This window comes from Solanum tuberosum, unplaced genomic scaffold, assembly GCF_000226075.1.
Source record: "Solanum tuberosum cultivar DM 1-3 516 R44 unplaced genomic scaffold, SolTub_3.0 scf00412, whole genome shotgun sequence".
Lineage (NCBI taxonomy): Eukaryota > Viridiplantae > Streptophyta > Magnoliopsida > Solanales > Solanaceae > Solanum > Solanum tuberosum.
This window is the reverse complement of record NW_006239336.1, coordinates 167,711-188,310: the sequence shown is the minus strand read 5'-3', so window position 1 is coordinate 188,310 and position 20,600 is coordinate 167,711. Positions and strand designations below refer to the sequence as shown.

At 35.5% G+C, this 20,600-nt stretch overlaps 2 protein-coding genes across 2 annotated transcripts; one reads left to right on the top strand and one right to left on the bottom strand.

Moving 5' to 3' along the window:
• The first annotated feature begins 2,820 nt into the window (after positions 1-2,820).
• Positions 2,821-11,456, top strand: LOC102604021 (protein argonaute 4). The gene is made up of 23 exons (XM_006362679.1): positions 2,821-2,958; positions 5,435-5,678; positions 5,772-5,977; positions 6,059-6,283; positions 6,364-6,500; positions 6,595-6,692; positions 6,774-6,871; positions 7,005-7,173; positions 7,262-7,378; positions 7,463-7,570; positions 7,648-7,707; positions 7,820-7,933; positions 8,030-8,195; positions 8,297-8,409; positions 8,517-8,654; positions 8,849-8,979; positions 9,346-9,411; positions 9,947-10,010; positions 10,112-10,223; positions 10,299-10,372; positions 10,723-10,817; positions 10,924-10,955; positions 11,039-11,456. The coding sequence occupies exons 2-23, from the start codon at positions 5,448-5,450 to the stop codon at positions 11,212-11,214; spliced, it is 2,730 nt and encodes a 909-aa protein (XP_006362741.1). The 5' UTR covers positions 2,821-2,958; positions 5,435-5,447; the 3' UTR covers positions 11,215-11,456.
• Positions 11,457-14,031: 2,575 nt separating this feature from the next.
• LOC102603011 (heterogeneous nuclear ribonucleoprotein A2 homolog 1-like) lies at positions 14,032-16,728 on the bottom strand. The gene is given in 8 exon segments (NM_001287847.1): positions 14,032-14,260; positions 14,494-14,530; positions 15,094-15,153; positions 15,155-15,201; positions 15,203-15,246; positions 15,248-15,305; positions 15,308-15,442; positions 15,541-16,728. Coding segments are annotated over 7 exon segments (1,488 nt in total). The 5' UTR covers positions 16,673-16,728; the 3' UTR covers positions 14,032-14,260; positions 14,494-14,518.
• Between the last annotated feature and the right edge of the window lie 3,872 nt (positions 16,729-20,600).

Genomic DNA, 20,600 nt, shown 5'->3' with positions numbered 1-20,600 from the left:
TCTTTTGTTTTTCTAGTATTTGGGCCAAATCTCATTATTTGGGATCTTTTGAAAATTGAAATTTTACCCCAAACTTTTATCTTTTACAAAAACACTCTCTATAGTAGTTGTTTGTGTCGTATTACATAATTTTTCACGTGAACACCAAAGTAGTGATGAAATATTTAGTGAATATTAAATGATGATATGGTTGTTGATGAAAATGATGAACAATAGGCTAATGGTAACAAAGTCATGTGCTTTGTCTACTTAACGATTTATGGAATGATGTTTGTTGCACTCACTCCAAACTACCACATTGCTCTAGTGTCATGGACACTATTTGTTATTGTTGCAACGAAGATTCAATTGACTTGTAATACAAACTTATGGTTAGTTTTGATAGTTTTTAAAACTTATGGGTATAAATCACATTTTTCTAAAAAAGTGAAATATATTTCCCAAATACTATGGCCAAACACATGGTGAAATTTCACCCAAATTTTCACCCAAATAATATTTGCCAAGAATATTTAGAAATCTATGGCCAAACGCTAGCTAAATATGAGAAGTCCCATTTCATTCTACCTGAGTAATAAAGTGGAAACCCCCCTCACGGATTTTTCCTTGATTGCACGAGCTAGCCAGCAAATTAAGATATTTATAAATATCATATAAAATACATGATTTTCTAATATTTAAAGATTCCTTGAAAAGGATATGGTTAGATATAGAACTATTGACTCTATGCATTAATATTGATGTTATAAATCACGAATATAGCACTACTTAGACAAAAGAATTTGGCTATATTTAATTACATAATTAGTTTTTAAATTTTGTAAAAATAAAATTACACTATTATTGTAAAGATATTTTACATTGTCAATATTTTTTTAATTTGTAAATACTAGTACTTAAAAGGTTTTTTTTTATCAAATTTGTATTGGAACTTCGCCTCTGAATGAGGTACTTACAACACACAACTAAATTCACGTGTAGAGCTATAGTTTGTGATGATTATGCCTCAAACACTTGATGTCGCGCCATGATCACACCTAATGTTCAACCCTCGATATTCACGCTCAATGTTCAAACCTCGATATTCACGCCCAATGTTCAACCCACGATAATCACACATACTTTGTTTGTACCTTTTAGGAATGTAAACTTATTTCTAGTAGATCTTCGGCATAAAAAAATAGTCCAAAGTAGTCTAAATATAAAGTAAAAGAATTACAAGACACAACAAACACTAAAAAAATAGCAATTGATAAAAGAACGAAAACTACAATAAAATAATACAATATCGAGATATAAGAAATAACAGATAGTAACAAAAATTGAAGAACAATAAACGAGGAATACTATCTACTACTAATATGAATGAACAATACGAAAATGCACTAACACCTACTACTCTCCTACCCTAATTCGCACCCTCGTATTCAAGGTTATGTTCTCGATAAATTGAAACAACACTATGTCATGTTTAATCACCTTTCCCGAACACGTATTTAGACTACCACTATCTCTTATAAAATCATTTATGGCCAAACCTCACACACATCCGTATTGCGACATCCTCGTTTCTAATCCCATCTCTCATACATATTCACATATCAATCACAACATACTAATTTCCGCAACTTTTATCTTCTGAATGTGATAGCTCTTGACAAGACAACACTTCGCCCTTTACAACAAAGTTGGTCTTCTAAGTCATAACCACTTCGTAAAACCTGACTTTAAGTTATTGTGACACTTTTTTTATCACATAAAATTTCAGATGTGAGACTCTATTCCATCCATCCTGCACCAATACGATGGATGATATACTCGTTAATCTCCCAATTTTCAGTGATAATAGACCTGAGATACTTAAAATTTCCTAACTTTCAGATGACCCGTGTATTAAGCCTTACTTCCACCGTTCCACATTAGTCTCATGTATTGTGTCATTGAACTTGCACTCCAAATAGTCATTTTCAGCTTTGCACTCCAATTATCGTTAACGCTGCTACAAATTTATTATACCAGAACATGTCATCCGTAAATAACATACATTATGGTATTGCCTCGTGAAAGTATCTATCACCTTTTTACTATAGAGAAGTACAACTTAACATGAAAATTTTATTTTATAGACCAATACAAGAATAAAAAATGAAACTTACTACTTCCGCTCGTTCACATCCTTCACTTCAGGGTCTCTTCCTCAGTGTAGTCAATATTTATACCATCAAACAATGAAATTTACACTTGTTTACAAATTACGATGATTGACAGTTCACCAAGGTCTTTTTTGTCCTTCATATTCTACTTATTCGTATAGGTCAAAACTCTAACAAAAAGAAAGAGAATCGACTAAACATTTCAACCATTAACATGAATTTCGCCCCCATTTAATCCTCAATTTTTGCCTATCCCAAATGACCATGTTAAATGAATTGTGACTTTATACGAGATTATGCCGAGCGAGTAACAATCACTTCATCACAATATATACTTATGAGTTGTTACAATGAATTATGATTATAATGAAGGACTATTATAACGAGATTTGACTACACTAGATTATCTTCCATTATTTAAATAAGTATAACAAAATCACAATCTTACTAAATAATAGCATCTAGAAGACTAGAACTATTATTTCTAGGTGTATCACTCTATATAAGTAAGAAAATAAAGTTTTCATACACAAGTAATTATAATAAAAAATAAATTATTATTACTATTATAGTGGAGGGACACGTGGAGCTCATAGAGAGCGACACAAGAAAGGGCAAAAAAGGTGTAAAGAGGCAGTATTTTAGGCTCACTCGTAACTGTTGGGAGGTACTAAATACTCCTTTTTTTTCTCAGTCCACTCTCTCATAAATTTGTCACTCTCCTCCTTCCCCTCTTTTTTCTCCTGTGTTCCATTAGGGTTTTGTTCTTGATTTTGGAGCTTCATCTGCCTCTTTTGAGCAGAAGGTATACTCCTTTTAGCAAAATTTTCATGTTTTCTTGAAGTATTTTTGTGGGGTTTGTGGATTTTTCTACTTCTGAAACGGTCAATGCTGCTTTAGGTTGAGTTTTTTTGGGTTAAAATTTTGTGGGGTTTGTTTAATTTTTGATATTTTTGTTGCTGTGTGGGGTGAGTTAGGTTATGGGTTTCTGCTGAAAAGTGTTTATGAACACTGTAGATTTTTTATTTTTTTTGGGTGGATTTGAGTTTTTAAGCTGATGAATCAGTCAATGTTGGTTTAGTTTGAGTGATTTTGGGTGAATAATTTGTGGGGTTTGTTTATTTTTGATTTTTTTGCTGTGTTTGATGAGAAAACTTTTGGGTTTCTGATGAACTTGAACTGAAAAAAAGGGATTTACAGAAACAAAAATTTTGTTTGGTTGATTTCTGGGATTTGAGTTTTTCAGCTGATGAATCTGTCAATGCTTCTTTAGTTTGAGTGATTTTTGGTTGAATAATTTGTGGGGTTTGTTTATTTTGATTTTTTTTTGTTGTGTTTGATGAGAAAGCTTCACATCTTTTTGCTGAGAGATGTTGAGGAAACTTTAGAAAAAGATTTTACAAAATAAAAAATAAAAAATATTTATTTCCTTTTCTGTGTGGTTTACTTGGCTTGCATGTTTGTTATTATAGCTTCATTTATGGATTTGCAGGTTTTGTTAAACACTGTTCTGTTATAGTAGTTGAATAGTTTCTGGGGTGGTTCTGATTTTTGTTATTTGTAGTATTTTTCAATGAAAAATTTATGGGGTTTTGTGGATCTAGTGAGATCTGTTTGACTTGTATTTCTGCTGGAATGAAAAAAGTGTAAAAAAGAAGCTAGATTTTGACTGTGAAAAATCAGGGGTGTTCTTTCTATTTGTAGTTTTTATTGTCTTGCATATGTGTATTATGGATTTGATTGTGGAAATTAATATATTTTGAGTAATACTTGTGCTATTTTTTCTGTAAATTTTTATGTTTTCTACTTAGCAATCTCTTGTGTGTTTAGACCGTCATTAGACTTTGAATGGTAAGTTAATAGTAGGCTTTATTGGAGCTCTTCATATGTGTGTGTCTTTCTAGTTGGGTCTGTTCTAGATGTAAGGTTTGTTCTTGATGTTTTGCCTAAAAACCCTCTACTTATGTAGTATTTTCGCTGCCTGTTTGTTTTTGTAGCTCTCTCTTTATGCCTTTTTTGTGACTTATGTTGAGTTAATGCTAAAACTATCTTGTGTTGTTGAGTTTTACTTCCAGGACCTTTTGTCTGGTTTACTACATGCCTTTGTCTATCCTATTCTGCATGTTTGTTGTCTTTAGGTTGAAGTCTTTAGTAAGAATTGCATTTGCTTCTTTGTTTTAGTTATTCTGCTTCATGATTTTTCTTTTCTAACCAGAAAAAATAGTAAAATATACAACTAGACCATAGGAAAGAAATGAAAATGATTTTATAGATGTAGATATTCCATCCTCTTCAAGTTTTTGGTGGCCATTTATGACATCATGGTTTTTCAAGTATTCTTCCATTGATATATCAACTTGAATGGTCTTTGTTGGCGTTGTTTCTTTTTTTTCTTTTCCGAATATGGTTAGGATTAGTTTGTAGTGTTTTTCCTGATATGGTAAGGAGTACTTTGCAGTGTCTTAGTGATGCCTTTTACCTTTTCTTTCAGAGAAAAAAGAATGATGTCCCTTATATTTGCCTTTTACCTTTTCTTTCAGAGAAAAAAGAATGATGTCCCTTATATTTGCCTTTTACCTTTTCTTTCAGAGAAAAAAGAATGATGTCCCTTATATTTGCCTTTTACCTTTTCTTTCAGAGAAAAAAGAATGATGTCCCTTATATTTGCCTTTTACCTTTTCTTTCAGAGAAAAAAGAATGATGTCCCTTATATTTGCCTTTTACCTTTTCTTTCAGAGAAAAAAGAATGATGTCCCTTATATTTGCCTTTTACCTTTTCTTTCAGAGAAAAAAGAATGATGTCCCTTATATTTGCCTTTTACCTTTTCTTTCAGAGAAAAAAGAATGATGTCCCTTATATTTGCCTTTTACCTTTTCTTTCAGAGAAAAAAGAATGATGTCCCTTATATTTGCCTTTTACCTTTTCTTTCAGAGAAAAAAGAATGATGTCCCTTATATTTGCCTTTTACCTTTTCTTTCAGAGAAAAAAGAATGATGTCCCTTATATTTGCCTTTTACCTTTTCTTTCAGAGAAAAAAGAATGATGTCCCTTATATTTTGAAATGTGTGTTCCCTTTTCCTTGTATGAATGATACTTACCGGAGTCTTCATAATTATTTTCTAAATGTAGACATGTTCAGTTTTAGTTGCATTGATTATAATTGTCCTTTGATGTAGTACATTGATAATGTTTACTGATAACCTTACTGCCAGAGTACATCTTTCAATGATGTTTCCAGTTGCATTTCACATTTCCATAAATTCAGAATTTTCTATTTCAGATAGGATCCTGATATGGCTGAAGAAGAAACGAATGGTGCAGCAGCAGAGGGTCTGCCACCTCCTCCCCCTGTTCCACCAGATTTCACTCCTGCTAAAACAGAGCTCGAGCCTGTGAAGAAAAAGATCTTGCGCGTTCCCATGGCCAGACGTGGTGTTGGAAACAAGGGACAGAAGATCCAAATTCTTACTAATCACTTTAAAGTGAATGTGACCAATGTGGATGGGCACTTCTTTCACTACAGTGTATGTTTGTGTAGACCCATATATTTACATGCCTTCTTTTCTTAGTTCTCTATATTTTATTATTCCCTGCCCTTTAACTCTGTTCTTTGACAGGTTGCCTTATTCTATGAAGATGGTCGACCAGTCGATGGGAAGGGAGTTGGAAGGAAGGTCTTAGACAGAGTGCACGAAACTTATGATACAGAATTAGCTGGAAAGGAATTTGCATATGATGGTGAAAAAAGCTTGTTTACCATTGGAGCACTCCCTAGGAATAAAATGGAATTCACTGTTGTCCTCGATGACGTGACATCAAATAGGTTGGTTTTCAAAATGGCTGACCAGACTATTTTCCCAGTCCTACCAGTATTTGACAGTCTGTTTACAACTTTTATGTTCAGGAACAATGGTAATAGCAGCCCTGGTGGACATGGAAGTCCTAATGAAGCTGACAGGAAGAGGTTACGTCGTCCTTATCAGTCAAAAACTTTCAAGGTGGAGATCAGTTTTGCTGCCAAAATCCCTATGCAGGCGATTGCAAATGCTCTGCGTGGTCAAGAGTCGGAGAACTCTCAAGAAGCCTTGCGAGTCTTGGATATAATTCTGAGGCAGCATGCTGCAAAGCAGTAAGTAATTGTTGCTTCATCTCACATGCGGGTTCAAGACTCTGTTTTCTCACCTCATTTAGTTGATGTTCTTGTATCAGGGGTTGCCTGCTTGTTCGACAATCCTTTTTCCACAATGATCCGAAGAACTTTGTTGATGTCGGTGGTGGTGTTCTTGGTTGTCGAGGATTCCATTCCAGCTTCCGTACTACCCAGAGTGGCTTGTCTTTGAACATTGGTAACGACTCTAGTGCTTAATATCTCAAGCAACACCTTTCATATTTCTATGCTAACACAATGATTTTAATGCTGTTCTTTTGCTTCAATTGCAGATGTGTCTACAACAATGATTATCCAGCCTGGGCCTATCGTGGACTTCTTGATTGCAAATCAAAATGCGAAGGATCCTTTTTCACTGGATTGGGCGAAGGTAGAATCTTGTTTCTGAAAATCTGTTTATCTAGTTATGTGCACTGTTGCTAAGCTGGGATTGGCTATACACAATTATTAGGCAAAGCGTATACTCAAGAATTTGAGGGTGAAGACGAGCCCCACTAATCAAGAGTACAAGATTACTGGATTGAGTGACCGACCTTGTCGTGAACAACTGTATGCTTCATTTCTTTCTTTAGTTATTTCTTCTTATTTAAACCTTGACTTGTTTACGTAGCACCTGTTAATGCATTTATCATTTATTTGCAGAAGCAAGATTGTATATAATTCATCTTCTTTTTCTATTTAGATTTACCCTGAAGCAGAAAGGAAAAGATGCAGATGGTGAGGTCCAAACAACTGAAGTTACTGTGTTTGATTACTTTGTCAACCACCGCAACATAGAGTTGCGTTATTCTGCTGATTTACCCTGCATAAATGTTGGGAAACCAAAACGTCCCACCTATTTCCCGATTGAGGTAAGCAATCAGATTAAATTTAGAGGCCTATGCCATTTATTGTTCTCTGTGCGTATCATAACCTCAAGTTTTCTGTGAATGATTTCAGCTCTGTTCTTTGGTGTCGTTGCAAAGATACACAAAATCCTTGTCCACATTCCAGAGGTCTTCACTAGTGGAGAAATCAAGGCAAAAGCCTCAGGAGAGGATGCAAGTCTTAAGCAATGTAAGTTTTAAAAATAAATAAATCAAAAGACACTTTAACAATATTCTGGTGAATCGGCACTAATTATCTGGTGGTTTGGTTTAGGCTCTCAAAATCAACCAATATGATGCTGAGCCCCTTCTTCGTTCCTGTGGAATATCGATTAGCAATAACTTCACTCAGATTGAAGGACGTGTTCTTCCTCCCCCAAAGGTATTTATTTAATTAATAATCACTTCCAGCTAGGATATTTGGAAATTTACTCTGCCTTACCTTTAATATTTCCTCAGCTGAAGACAGGTGGTGATGACTTTGTCCCTCGTAATGGCAGATGGAATTTCAATAATAAGGTTCAGAATTACTTCTCCTTGCATGATTATTTACACTTGGATGTATTTGTTTTGCCCCATTGTTCCTTAAGTTGCTTTGTTTCTCCTTTTCACATATCATCTGTAATGGCAGAGACTAGTTGATCCCACGAAGATAGAACGCTGGGCCGTTGTCAATTTTTCTGCACGCTGTAACATACAAGGGCTAGTCAGTGATCTGATCAAATGTGGAAAACAGAAAGGAATTGTAAGTTTCTTCAAATTCGTAATTTCTTGAAAACTGAGTGTAAAGTTCAATGACTGATCATTGTTCCTTTTGATTTTTTTAATAAACTGTATTCAGGTGGTGGAAGACCCATTTGATGTTTTTGAGGAATCTCCACAAGTCAGGAGGGCTCCCCCACTCGTTAGAGTCGAGAAGATGTTTGAGCAGGTCCAATCCAAGCTTCCCGGGGCACCTAAATTCCTGCTATGTCTGCTTCCTGAGAGGAAAAACTGTGATGTATACGGTTAGTATAATATACTTGTTCTCTTGATTAGTAGCTAACCTCCAACAAGAGCGTATCCCAAGCTTTAGATGAGATGTAAAATGTCTTGTTTCAACTTTCAGGACCATGGAAGCGAAAGAATCTTGCTGAGTATGGCATTGTTACCCAGTGTATAGCTCCAACAAGAGTCAATGATCAATATATCACCAATGTGCTCCTGAAGATAAACGCAAAGGTGAGAGTTCCGATCATCAGTTCTGAGCCATCTTCTTTTTTCCCCTTCTCCTAACCTCTTCTGATATCTCAAAAATGTTTTCCTAACCATCTTTTCCTTCTTGGCAGCTTGGAGGTTTAAATTCTATGTTAACTGTTGAACATTCTCCTGCAATCCCTATGGTATCTAAGGTTCCTACCATTATTATTGGGATGGATGTGTCCCATGGCTCTCCTGGCCAATCTGATGTCCCATCAATTGCAGCGGTACGACCTGTCAAGTTTCAGTAGATCTTATTTTCGTTTCCTTTGCAACCAATTAAATCCTATGGCTATGTGATTGTTTTGGTACTTATAAGTCTAATGTATACAATAACAAATCTGGACATATGTTGCATTTCCCTCCCTCATGTAATTTATAATGGTTTCTCTGTGTGTGTGTTCATTGTTAACTTGACCAGGTTGTCAGCTCAAGGCAGTGGCCTTCGATATCTCGTTACAGAGCTTCAGTTCGTACTCAGTCTCCTAAGGTGGAGATGATAGACAACTTGTTTAAACGTGCTTCTGATACTGAAGATGAGGGAATAATGAGGTGAGTTGCCTTTAAGGTTTCCCTTCTTATTTTTTTGGGCAGGGGCTACTACTCACAGTTAATTGAAGTCTCAGATGGATTATCTCCACAACGACAACTTGACAGGGCTTGGGCCTGATGTATTTTAGTTAGATATGCTAGCACACTATTATTCTTATGTGGTATTGAGTGAGTCAGTTTAACACAACTCTTTACACGTTCTTGTGAAAACAACCATGAGAACCTACATTTAGTATCCGACAGGATATCATCCGTGTAGCTAGATATAACCAGTGATCCCAGTGAATAAAGAAGTTGTATTTCTGAGTTTGGTTTAATCCACTATTGTAGCATTTCCCAGAAATAAACTAAGCTACAAAATTGCAGGGAGGCTTTGCTAGATTTTTATGTGAGCTCTGGAAAAAGGAAGCCCGAGCATATAATAATATTCAGGTGACTTTCAGTGGTCATTCTCTTTTATTTCAGTTGATTCCAACTAAATGTGTGCCATATACAAGTGCCATTCCGTTGTGTAAATGCTTTTTTTGTATCTTGGTTCTGTTGAATAATGCTGCAAATATTTGCTCACATGAAATGGAAATAGAACCAGAGTCAACGATTCAAACAGACACAAACAAAAACTTTGAAGTGAGATTTGAAAAAGAACTTTTCTGTTGGTCTTCATGTACTTGAGATGTTGGAGATGTTACTTATAACCTCATCTGGAGAGAACTGTGTAAAACATTTGTGGTAAGGTCATGGTCTGAATGTTAGTTGATGCTTAATTCTGGGTGAAATTTGGATTTTAATCAATTTGGGATCAACTTATTATGGTACGTCTTTGTTGGCCATGTAGATCAACTTGATACTTCTAGGTTTGACTTTTTTCCTGAGATGAAACTCATCAAATGCAGTTCATTATATGGCAATGGTCCAGAAGCTTCTTGTTAAATTATAGTTTTATTAATTCTCTTGTTCAAAATTTCAGGGATGGTGTCAGTGAATCTCAGTTTAGTCAAGTTCTGAATGTTGAGCTGGATCAGATTATTGAGGTTTTGGCTGATAAATGCTTTCTTGATGAATATTGAGCTTGACTCGGGGAAACCAAGATATAACTGTACTAAATCATTTGTTTTATTTATTGATTAATCAGGCTTGTAAATTTCTTGATGAGAAGTGGTCACCCAAGTTTGTGGTGATAGTTGCCCAGAAGAATCATCATACCAAGTTTTTCCAGCCTAATGATCCTAACAATGTTCCTCCAGGTACACCACTTGAACTTGGATATTAGTTGCAACTATTGTACTGGATGAAATTACTTACACAGTCACTTTGTGCAGGCACAATCATAGACAACAAAGTCTGTCACCCAAGGAATTATGACTTCTACTTGTGTGCTCATGCTGGAATGATTGTAAGTCTTTATGTTCTCTTTTCCATCTATATTCGTACATTAGCTTTTCTATTTCACTCTTAAGATACTTAATTTAGGTATGTTTCTCCACCCTTTATGGGTAAAGTTCTCTTGTTTGTGGTTGCATTGGCATATGTCTTTGGCATTTGTTTTTTGGTATAACGTTTTACTATAGAGTTCTGCAGAGAATATTTGCATTTTGTGGCAGTCAGTTAACTATTTGCTTTGGGACATATTTGTCCTAGAATATCTAGTTCAATGCGTCAACTTAAATGTCTTATCTGCTGAATGTTTTTGAATCATTTACAAAATCAATCTACTGTTTGCTAATGGTTATTCTTGTTTTGTAGGGTACAACTCGTCCTACTCACTATCATGTCTTGTATGATGAGCTGGGTTTCTCTGCTGATGATCTTCAAGAGCTTGTTCATAATCTCTCTTATGTGTAAGTAAAGCATTAAGTATCTTGTAGATAGACTGATAGCTGCTTCAACTTAGTAGTTTACATCCATATGTTTGCTTTAACAAAGATTGGTATGTCATCCTTGCAGGTACCAGAGGAGCACCACTGCAATATCTGTTGGTAAGTCTCATTTTCCTTGTGCCAAATGTGTTTTTCTTGTCCCATTTCTTTTTGCATTCATTCTCTGTTTTGCTTAAATGCAGTTGCTCCCATCTGTTATGCCCATCTTGCTGCTACTCAAATGGGACAGTGGATGAAGTTTGAAGATGCATCAGAGACTTCCTCAGGTCATAATGGAGTAACCAATGCTGGACCAGTTTCCGTTCCTCAGCTTCCAAAGCTCGAGGAGAAAGTTTCCAGTTCTATGTTCTTTTGCTAAGGCGTGTTAGCCTTCCTGCTTTCTTTTTAATGTGTGTGTGGTTTGTGAATAGTTTCTGGTTCAAAACTCTTTTGAGAAGACGGTAGTTGAATATTTTGTCTAGACTTTTAGCTAAGTAAATCACTCTGCTGAAGATTTTACATCTTTTGGCTTTGTGGTTTGCTCTTTTAACTTATCTCGGATCATGTACCTAATGTTTTGGTTCTGCTACTAAGTTATGGACATGACTAGTAGTTCTTATTCTTGTGCCTTCCATTGCTTTTTTTTTTTTAATCGGTTTTCTGTTTTTAGGACTTGCTAACAGTTGATACCGGCTGCTTATGTGAGATTGATCTCAATCTGATAGCATGTTTCATCCACTTTTTTTGAGTTGTCAAAACTCGAACAGCGGGGATTTTCTTTAGACAGCATTTTGGCTTATATACCATATTTGTTTACTTTATTTGTTGGAATATGTAGTTGACATAATAAATAGACATGTCCACTTTGGATTTGGGTGTAGTAGACACTAAAACTTGAATTAAGAAGGATGGCTTATTGGTTTCATGATTTATGTGTACTCTGCTTACTTCACTAATAAACACTTGGAACTTTCCACTCCGATTGCTGCTTATATTGTAATTATACGAGATTTTTGAATCTGGAGCTAAAAGGGCAACAAAATTATTTATCAAATTAAAAAAGCAACAAATTTAAACACCGTTTAAATCAGGATTTTCATCGAAAGGCACGAATATCCCAGCAACTTGTAAGACGCTGGCAGCTTTTAATGCAGGGAATCTGCAGCCTTTTTCTGAAAAAAATAAATAAAATTTTTTACTACTCTTTTATTGTTATCAATTCTTTTTGTATTAATTATTTACCCAAAATTTCCGCTAGTCTATAATTAACGAAATGATTTTGAATGTGATAAAAAATATACTAAATTATTTACATTGAAAATTAAAAAAAAATTTGAGGAACAAAACCATAAGATTTTTTATTTTTTTTTCTCTAAATTGAGACAAAGGGATCAATTTTCTTGGTCATTTAAATTCTCTAAGACTTCCTTGATGGAAGCATCATATTTTCAGCTGTCAACTCAATGTTTGTATTAGCGTTCAATGAATACACTTGAGTATATTGTCCCAATTTATCAGTGTTTGATGAATACAACCTGGATATGTTGCATCTCAAACAACAAGCTTAGTGTATTCATTGAACGCTAACAAAGAATTACGTTAACAAATATCACAACCCATTTTACTTGCTCAACGTGCACCATTTTGGTTGCATCCGTGAGACGAATAATAATTCAAGATAAAATATGATTAATGCATACTCAAAATTATTTCATCCCACCATTTAGATTAATACTAAGTAATAATAGCATGATATTCCAAATCCAAAAAGAGAAATTTTTGTGTGGCTTTTATCTTTCATAAATATCTTCACTCATCTCACCAGCAAACCTAACAAGTGCATGCATTTATTAATACTATTTTAAGATAAAAAAGTGTTGCACAATAATTGTTGTTAGAGCTATTGACCCACCTTCCATTTTACCTAAATCTAACAACATTCAATACCAGAAAACTCAAAACTAGAACACAACACACAATGTTAGAGATTAACAGAAACAAAGCCAAGCTAATCCCCAGTCTTCCCTCATTCTGTCATGTCAATTTTCATAGTTAGTTTCTTGTACATCCATTTTCCCAACCTTTTAACTCTCAGTCTTTTCCCCGTTTTGAAAGAGACAACACAGCGAACAGGATCAACTCAACCGAGTAGGAGTAGTCAAGCTGGGTTAGAATAGGTAGAAAGCTACTCAATGACAAAGCACTAGACGTCGTTCACATGGACAGAAATGCCATACTATGCACCTTTGCCGTCATTCTATAAACATCAGTAGAAACACTTCTGCATATCTGACCAGCATCTGTCTTGACAAGACTTCCTACTTCAAATGCCACGAGAACAACCTGCTCAGCCCCTGGATGGAAAACATCAAAGCTACATGGCATTCTTGTTTGGATTCCACCCACTTCATGAGTGTTACAAATGTTAAAAGAGATCAACTAGAGTAGAAACACTTCCCCTTCCTCTCCAGGATTCATAAATGTTACAACATAATGTTAAAGAGATCAACAAGGATAGAAACACTACCCCCCTTCCCTTCCTCTCCATGGATAGATTTCAAATTTAAAATTACCAGAAACTTTGGAATAATTCTTATCTCACCCCAGAAAAAGGAAGGAAAAGAAATCCCTACAGTCATTTTGTAAAGCAGTTTATAAACCAATTTTGTGGAATAATTCAGATACCTTTCCCTTCTCCAATCACTATTTTAAGGTTAAAAACAACCCACAAGTTCATACTTTTAAAAACAATCAATGCCACCGTTAATCAAATCTTTACCTATTAAACATCTGTATAGAAATTCAAGTGATAGCGACGTGGAGATAAAATCCGCATTCAATCTATATATAAAATGTATCCTTAACCCCCAGCCCCTACACCACAAGCATAACAAGTATCAACATGGAAAAATTGGAGGAAACAGAAGACACCTGCAGTGAATTGCCATGAACATCACCTTTTACCTGCAACAGCAATTGCTACATGACAATCCTTAAAACAAATTAGCTGATCAATGTGCTCATTACTTTATTTATTTGAACAGAGGGAAAAGCAAAAGTTGCTTGTTATGAGACACAATCCAGTGTTTTGTGGAGCAGTAGAAGAAACCATTCAGAAAATAAGATGATGGAAGTTGAAAAGACATTGCTAAATATCTAAAATACTGGTGAGACAAGGATAGGACACCCTACCTTCTACTCAATACTTTTAATATAGAAAAATTTAGTGCGAAATACTACATAGTGTTTAAAAACATTCACCAGAATAGAAATACTTGAATAAAAAAGAAAATACACATTGAAGATTATGGTCTTTAAACAAAAGGTAACTTTTGAGATAGTAAAAGACTTCATTTGGAGAGTGCCCGGAACTTCAGAAGAATCACCAGTCCAAAACTAAAAGTTTGATGCATTTATGAAGGAATCTGCACAGTGAATAGGTAAAACATAAAAATCGAAGTAGAAAATACTTTTAGCAGAAAAAACCATGAAATGCATCTGTAAAAGGTACCTTCAAAAAAGTGAAAGACAAGTTTAAAGATATTTCTTTTATGTAAGACAGAAAGTTAACACAAACAAGATATGGTAACAGACAGACAAACCAAATGAATATTAGCTGCAAAACTTATAAACTAAGCAACAAATCAATAATTTTTACCTCACTTGGAAGTAGAGCCATAGCATTACAGATACCTGTCCAAGGAAACAGAACCATAAAATTCTAATGCAATTTGATGTGAACTTTTTTATTACAAAAAAAAAACTCTGAACTTTTGATAAAGGCAACTTGAGGTTATTTTATCATGATTTCTCCTTCAGTAGAGCAAAGTTGTGGAAGAACCAATAATCAGCATTAAGTTAACAATTACTATAGCCAAGTTTCACATGCGTAACATCTCCCGAGAGAGGAGTGAGACTAAGATTCCAATATTCCATACTGTAGAGAAAATCTTTCTCCTAAATGATCAGATCTGAAATTATGTTCCACTCCAACTAGATTACCAGATTTGAATGTAATTCTAATCACTTAAGCAAATTAACTGGATTTTATTTTAGTCAAGTATACATTACGCACATTGCTTATAGGTACCCAACCTTTAAAACTAATAATGATCCGGTACATTTAAATTGGATACAAGATAAGCAAATCATTCATTGATCACACGTACTGTCAAGATCATAGTAAGAAATTCCATGTGAATTATATATATAACTGATAGAAACCAACACACAAGGCATGAGAAAGATATCACACCTTAAGTTTTCCTAGTGACCTCCATAGCCAGAGTATGGGGCACCACCCTGTGGTCTTGCACCACCCTGCATCTGAGGTTGGTATTGCATATGAGGCTGAGCTCCATATCCACCCTGGGCACCATATCCTGTTGCATTGTTCACCACTGGTTGCACACCCTGATGATTCACTGGCCCACCAAGACCTCCAAGCAAATTCCCAATCCCCAAACCAGCTCCTTGTGTAGCTAACAGGGCTGTCAGTGCCTGTCCAAGAGCTGGGGTCACAGCTGCCACAGCAGGATTGTATCCCACAGGTGCAGGCCCCGATGGTGCCATTAAATGCCCAGCTGATCCTGCTCCTGCACTGCTACCTGATTTTTCGGATAAAGTAACAATTTTATGACAATCTAGCATAAAAGCAATGCTAAAAAAAATAGAAAACTGCCAGAAAAGCAGAGTTCTTCACTACCTGAATATTTCCCCTTCTTTGCAGGATGCTGATAATAATGCTGCTGCTGATTATGATGATGATGCTGAGGGTAATGCTGTTGTGACTGAGGCTGTTGCTGCTGATGGAAATTCTTACTATGCTTCGGTCCATCAATCGCCTTCTGACAATGAAGGGTATGCCCTTCAAAGGTCTTATGTGGCTCCTCCAATGCCTTCCTAGCACCCTCAACAGTCTTATACACAAACAAACAAAACCCCTTAGGTTTCCCACTTTGCTTATCCAATCCAAGTGGACCCTCCTCAACTTCACCAAACTTTGAGAAGTACTCCAACAACTTTTGAGGTTCAAGATCAGCAGCTACATTGCTAACAAAAATCTTCCTCTGTGTGTACTCCGAAACCGGTGGGGTTGCTGTAGTAGGTGGAGGAGCCGGAACCGGCCCAGCCGAAGCCAACTGGCAAGAAGTCATCCTTGTACCAATCTTCTTCTGTGGTTCTTTCAAAGCTTTCCTAGCACCACTCCTATGCTTAAACAATATAAATCCATAACCTTTCGATTTCCCCGAAACCTTATCTGTAACAGCTTTACAATCCTCAATTTCACCGTAAGTTGCAAAAACACTAGTTAGCGTTTCAGCTGTCGTATCCCAACCTAAACCGTGGACAAAGATTTTCCGGTGTGCCGGATCTTTATCAGCCAATTTCTGAATATTTTCTTTGAAATCAGGGTATTTAGCTAAAGCTTCTTTAATAAGCGCTGTAAGTTGATCCTTCGTAAATGGCTCTAACAGATTCTCAAGTGGCTCATCTTCCAAATCCTCTTCATTACCTTCCTCCATCTTCACCTCAGCGCCTCCATTAACTTGTTCCTGTTCATTAACCGACTTCTCATTATCATCCTCTACGGCGTCATTTCCAGATCCGGGCATTTCTTCTTCTTCCTCCTCATCGTCACCGCCTTCTTCGTCTTCCTCTTCGGGATCTTGTTCTTCTTCGTCCTCATGTACTGCTTCTTCTTCCTCTACTTCTACGGCATCGTTCTCGTATTCTTCTTCTTGTGCGGTTTCAACCTCAGGTTCTTGCTTAATCTCTACTGGTTCTTCAACTGGTTGTGAAGGTTCGGAAGCTCTGGTTTTTCGCTTCTTCGCCATGGGAATATTGAGGTATAGACAGAGAAATAGTTGAAATTAGGGTTTTCTGATTTGGGGGCTAGGGTTTCGGGAGATAGAATGATAAGGTGAAGTAGGGGCTAATATTTATGGTGGAGGTTTGGATTTGGTTATCGGGTCGGTTATGGCAAGAATTGTGTGGATTTCAAAGTGAATAGTTTTTTTTCCCCCGGAGAATCTCAATAGTTCAGTCGGTTATAGTCCTGGTGAAATGAACCCATATTTTGGTAACCCGTCCAATCCGTCTATATTTTAATGGGTTGGGTGAAGGATTTTTTATAGGGAAAATTGTATGAAATAACAAATTATTAATTCAAATTAAATGTTATAGTCATAGTTTATTTTATTTGTAATTAGCAGCAAACATCCCATTTTTTGTCATCTGGTTTGATATACAATTAGTCATTTTTGGTATACAATTACTCATTCGGTATACAAATATATAAAATGTGTTTGTGTTTGTATAAAACGAGAGAAAAATGTATATACAAATATAAATACATATATTGTCGTCTTATACACTTATAATTATACAAATACAGATCTTATTATACAAATTACAATGTATAAATGAATTTATACAAAACTGAACAATCTATATAAAATTGAATGTATCTAGCGAATTATACAAATCAAAAGCTCCATAGCAAACATAAAATTTGTTATGGAGCGCAATTATGCAAACTATAGCTATAACATACAAATATGATTTTTATGTGAGAAAAGAGATAAAATGACACCTGAAGTTGCCCTGAATTTTCAAAAAGACACCTAAAGTTTACGGGTGTTCTATCACCCCATTGAATTATTTCAAATCACAATAAATAAACACTTTTGACACATTTTCACCATAACTGTGTTCTCACATTTGATAGGCGCGTGGAGGAGTAAAAATACACCTCCAAACCAGTGTAAAAAGGCCACGTGACATTGACAATTTGAATTTTCTTCTTTATTAAAAGACCCACTTCCCATCTTCTCCAAAACCTCCATTGATATGTGTTGAAGAGCTTTCCATCTACAACCAAAAAAACATCCTCAATGAAATTTTCATCTAGTTTTACTAGCTTCAATTTATTCTTTTTTTAAATCTTATTTAAAGGTTATGCGATCAACTAATTTGTAAATCCTGAAAGTGCAATTGCAAACAAATTTCAAAACTAAATCAATGAAGAAACATTCAAACTCAAATCAGTCCTAAACTAACACTACCATACACATGAATAATAGATAGCACAAGAAGAAAATAACAACAAATCACTATAAAGATGATTTTTCAAAAAATCACAATATAAAGGAACATTTTTTAAACCAAAATTTGCATTCAAAGAAGCAATTAACATGTGACCCTTCACTTCTTCATTTTGACTCCAAAATTTAAGAAATTATCACTGCAAAATAAATTTATTGTGACTATTGAAATGCTTTAGGGTTTTGATCATCAAAGAGAGAGAGTAGAGTGAAAATTTGAAAGGGGTTTAAGGTTTAAATGAAGCAAGTCATGATTAAAATGTGAATGGGTCAAAAATTTTATCCAATTTTTACTAAATGGGTTGGAAAAAAATATGTAATTATATTATTAATTGGGGTGAAACTCACGCCAAGGCATTGAGAATGTAGATTGTGTAAAAAGTGTGTATTTACTATGATTTTGAAATATTTTATGGGGTAATAGGACGCTCGCAAAGTTAAAGGTGTCTTTTTGAAAATTCGGGATAACTCCAGGTGTCACTTTATGTCTTTTCTCTTATTATGTTTGCTATATGTGAAAGTTGCTCTTTTTTATATGGATAAAATTGTCACGACCCGAGCCTACACCCCGGACGTGATACGACGTACAGGACTCCGAAGAGCCTCATACAAGCCTCATAGCATTCATAACATAAGACATATGAAATAGTGCAGAATTTAAAACTTTTCTTTAAATCCATACAATCGAAAACATCATTTAAAACAACGGAAGTCTACTTGTCTCACATGACCATCTAAAAACATCTTGAATCAAAAGTAGGGTCACGACCCTTACAATAGAAAGTCTAAAACTATTAAGTACAATGAAAGACATGAAACATCAATAAATCATTTGTCCTCGGATCCATGAGGACATACCACAAGCTTTGGAGGAACTCAATCCAAACCCTTTGAACTAGAAGGAAACAACTCACTTGTCGGAACCTACACTTTGTAGAAAAATAGAAGAAATATGGGTTAGCACACAAAAATGTACTAAGTATGATAGCCATGCAAAAACCATGCTTGAAAAGAACATTTTGCTTGAAAACCATGCTATATGCCAATTTTGAGAAACATCATGAAGTTTAGTATAAAAGGCATAAGATACAATCACATTCAACGTACAAGTCATTTCATCACATTAGAACCTTCACCTAAAGTAACCCTAAGCTATACTTGTGCAATGTAAGAATAGCATCTCATAATACTATTCATACTAAGTACCACTTTGAGGCCACCTTAGATGAACTTACCATTCTTCCTTGATCATTTTCTTTAGTCAATACTCATACATAAGGAACACAAACATTTCATAAATCATGACAAGAAAAGTAACTCATAATACAAACCAAGTAAAACATGTATAATTACATTAAGCATTTCAATCAGTATTCTCATTAGCTTCATTAAGAGCACGTTCGTTCATTAGACATTAAGACATTGGAGAATCACACCATAGCCCTCTCAAAGCCTACTCGTGCAATGCATGGATGACATCCTATATTACCACCCACACTTCATAGAACCTGTCTCTCCCCAGAAAATTTTTGAGCTAAGACTTGAACCATCCTTCGTTGGGAGTAGGATTTTACCGAGGAATTAAAATTTCTTAAGTTTTAAGTTCACTAGATGTATCACCTTGAGTTCGAAAAAGACTAAATTGGAAATAGCAAAAATCTAAAATTTGCAAGTTAAGCTAAATATGAGTTTTGGGTCAACTTAAAATGACCATAACTCATATATCAGCAGGTGTTATATGTAATACCAGGTACCTTAGGAAATATCTTTGAATTATCTTTCCAACGCCACCGAGTTTGCTAAGTTTCGAGTTCGGATGAGTGAGATATGGCCTTTTGAAGTTAGACTGTCAAGTTAAGGAAAGTTAGCCAAAAATAGTGAGGGGTATTTTGGTCTTTTCCTTACCCAATCTGATTTAATTCATTTTTAGTAATATTTTAGGGTAATCCTATTCGGTTCAGTTTTATAATCCTAAAATTAGCCTAGGATTTTAGTTGAGAGTTCAAGAAAAGAAAATAAGAGAAAATAGGAGAAAAGAGGAGAGGATCAAGCGTCCGTCGAGATCTTTGTGTGTTGTAGCGGATTTTCGCCATGGGTTTGATCCCTAAGAGGTATGTGAGATCACATAGCGTTGGGCTAGTTCACCCACGCACCAAACATGTTTAATTCAGCGTATTTTCATCCTAAAAAAATTGAGAATTTGATGTTCTCGATAGTTGTTTTTGAATTGATTTTGTTCTTGAACATGAGTTGGGATTAAGGAGTTTCTTGATGATTAAGTGTTGTTTCTTTAAGTTCTTGAGTTAGATTTTGTGTATATGATCTGGGTACATGAATCTAAAGTAAATTTGAGAAAAAGAATCGAATTAAAATGATTTAGGATCAGAAAACGAGATCAATAGCTCGTCAGAATTTTGCCTGAAGGGAGGCTGGGGCGGCGCGCCAGCAGTGCGCCGGATTTGAACCCCAGTAAGTTGGGGCTGGCGCGACGCACCACCATAGCGCCAGGCAGGCTGGGGCGGCGCTCCAGCAGTGCGCCAGATTTGAGCCTCAGTAAGTTGGGGCTGGCGCGGCGCGCCTGGGGTGCGCCAAATCGTCGTTTTTCACCAGTTTTCGTCGTTTAGCCTATTTAAGTCCTTCTAAAGTGTATTAACACTTC

Bases quoted from the DNA above. Each gene is read 5' to 3' on its own strand.
- LOC102604021 (XM_006362679.1), top strand. From the start codon at position 5,448: ATGGCTGAAGAAGAAACGAATGGTGCAGCAGCAGAGGGTCTGCCACCT. The intron at 5,679-5,771 runs GTATGTTTGTGT...GTTCTTTGACAG, and splicing joins GGCACTTCTTTCACTACAGT to GTTGCCTTATTCTATGAAGA. The intron at 8,196-8,296 runs GTTAGTATAATA...TTCAACTTTCAG, and splicing joins GAAAAACTGTGATGTATACG to GACCATGGAAGCGAAAGAAT.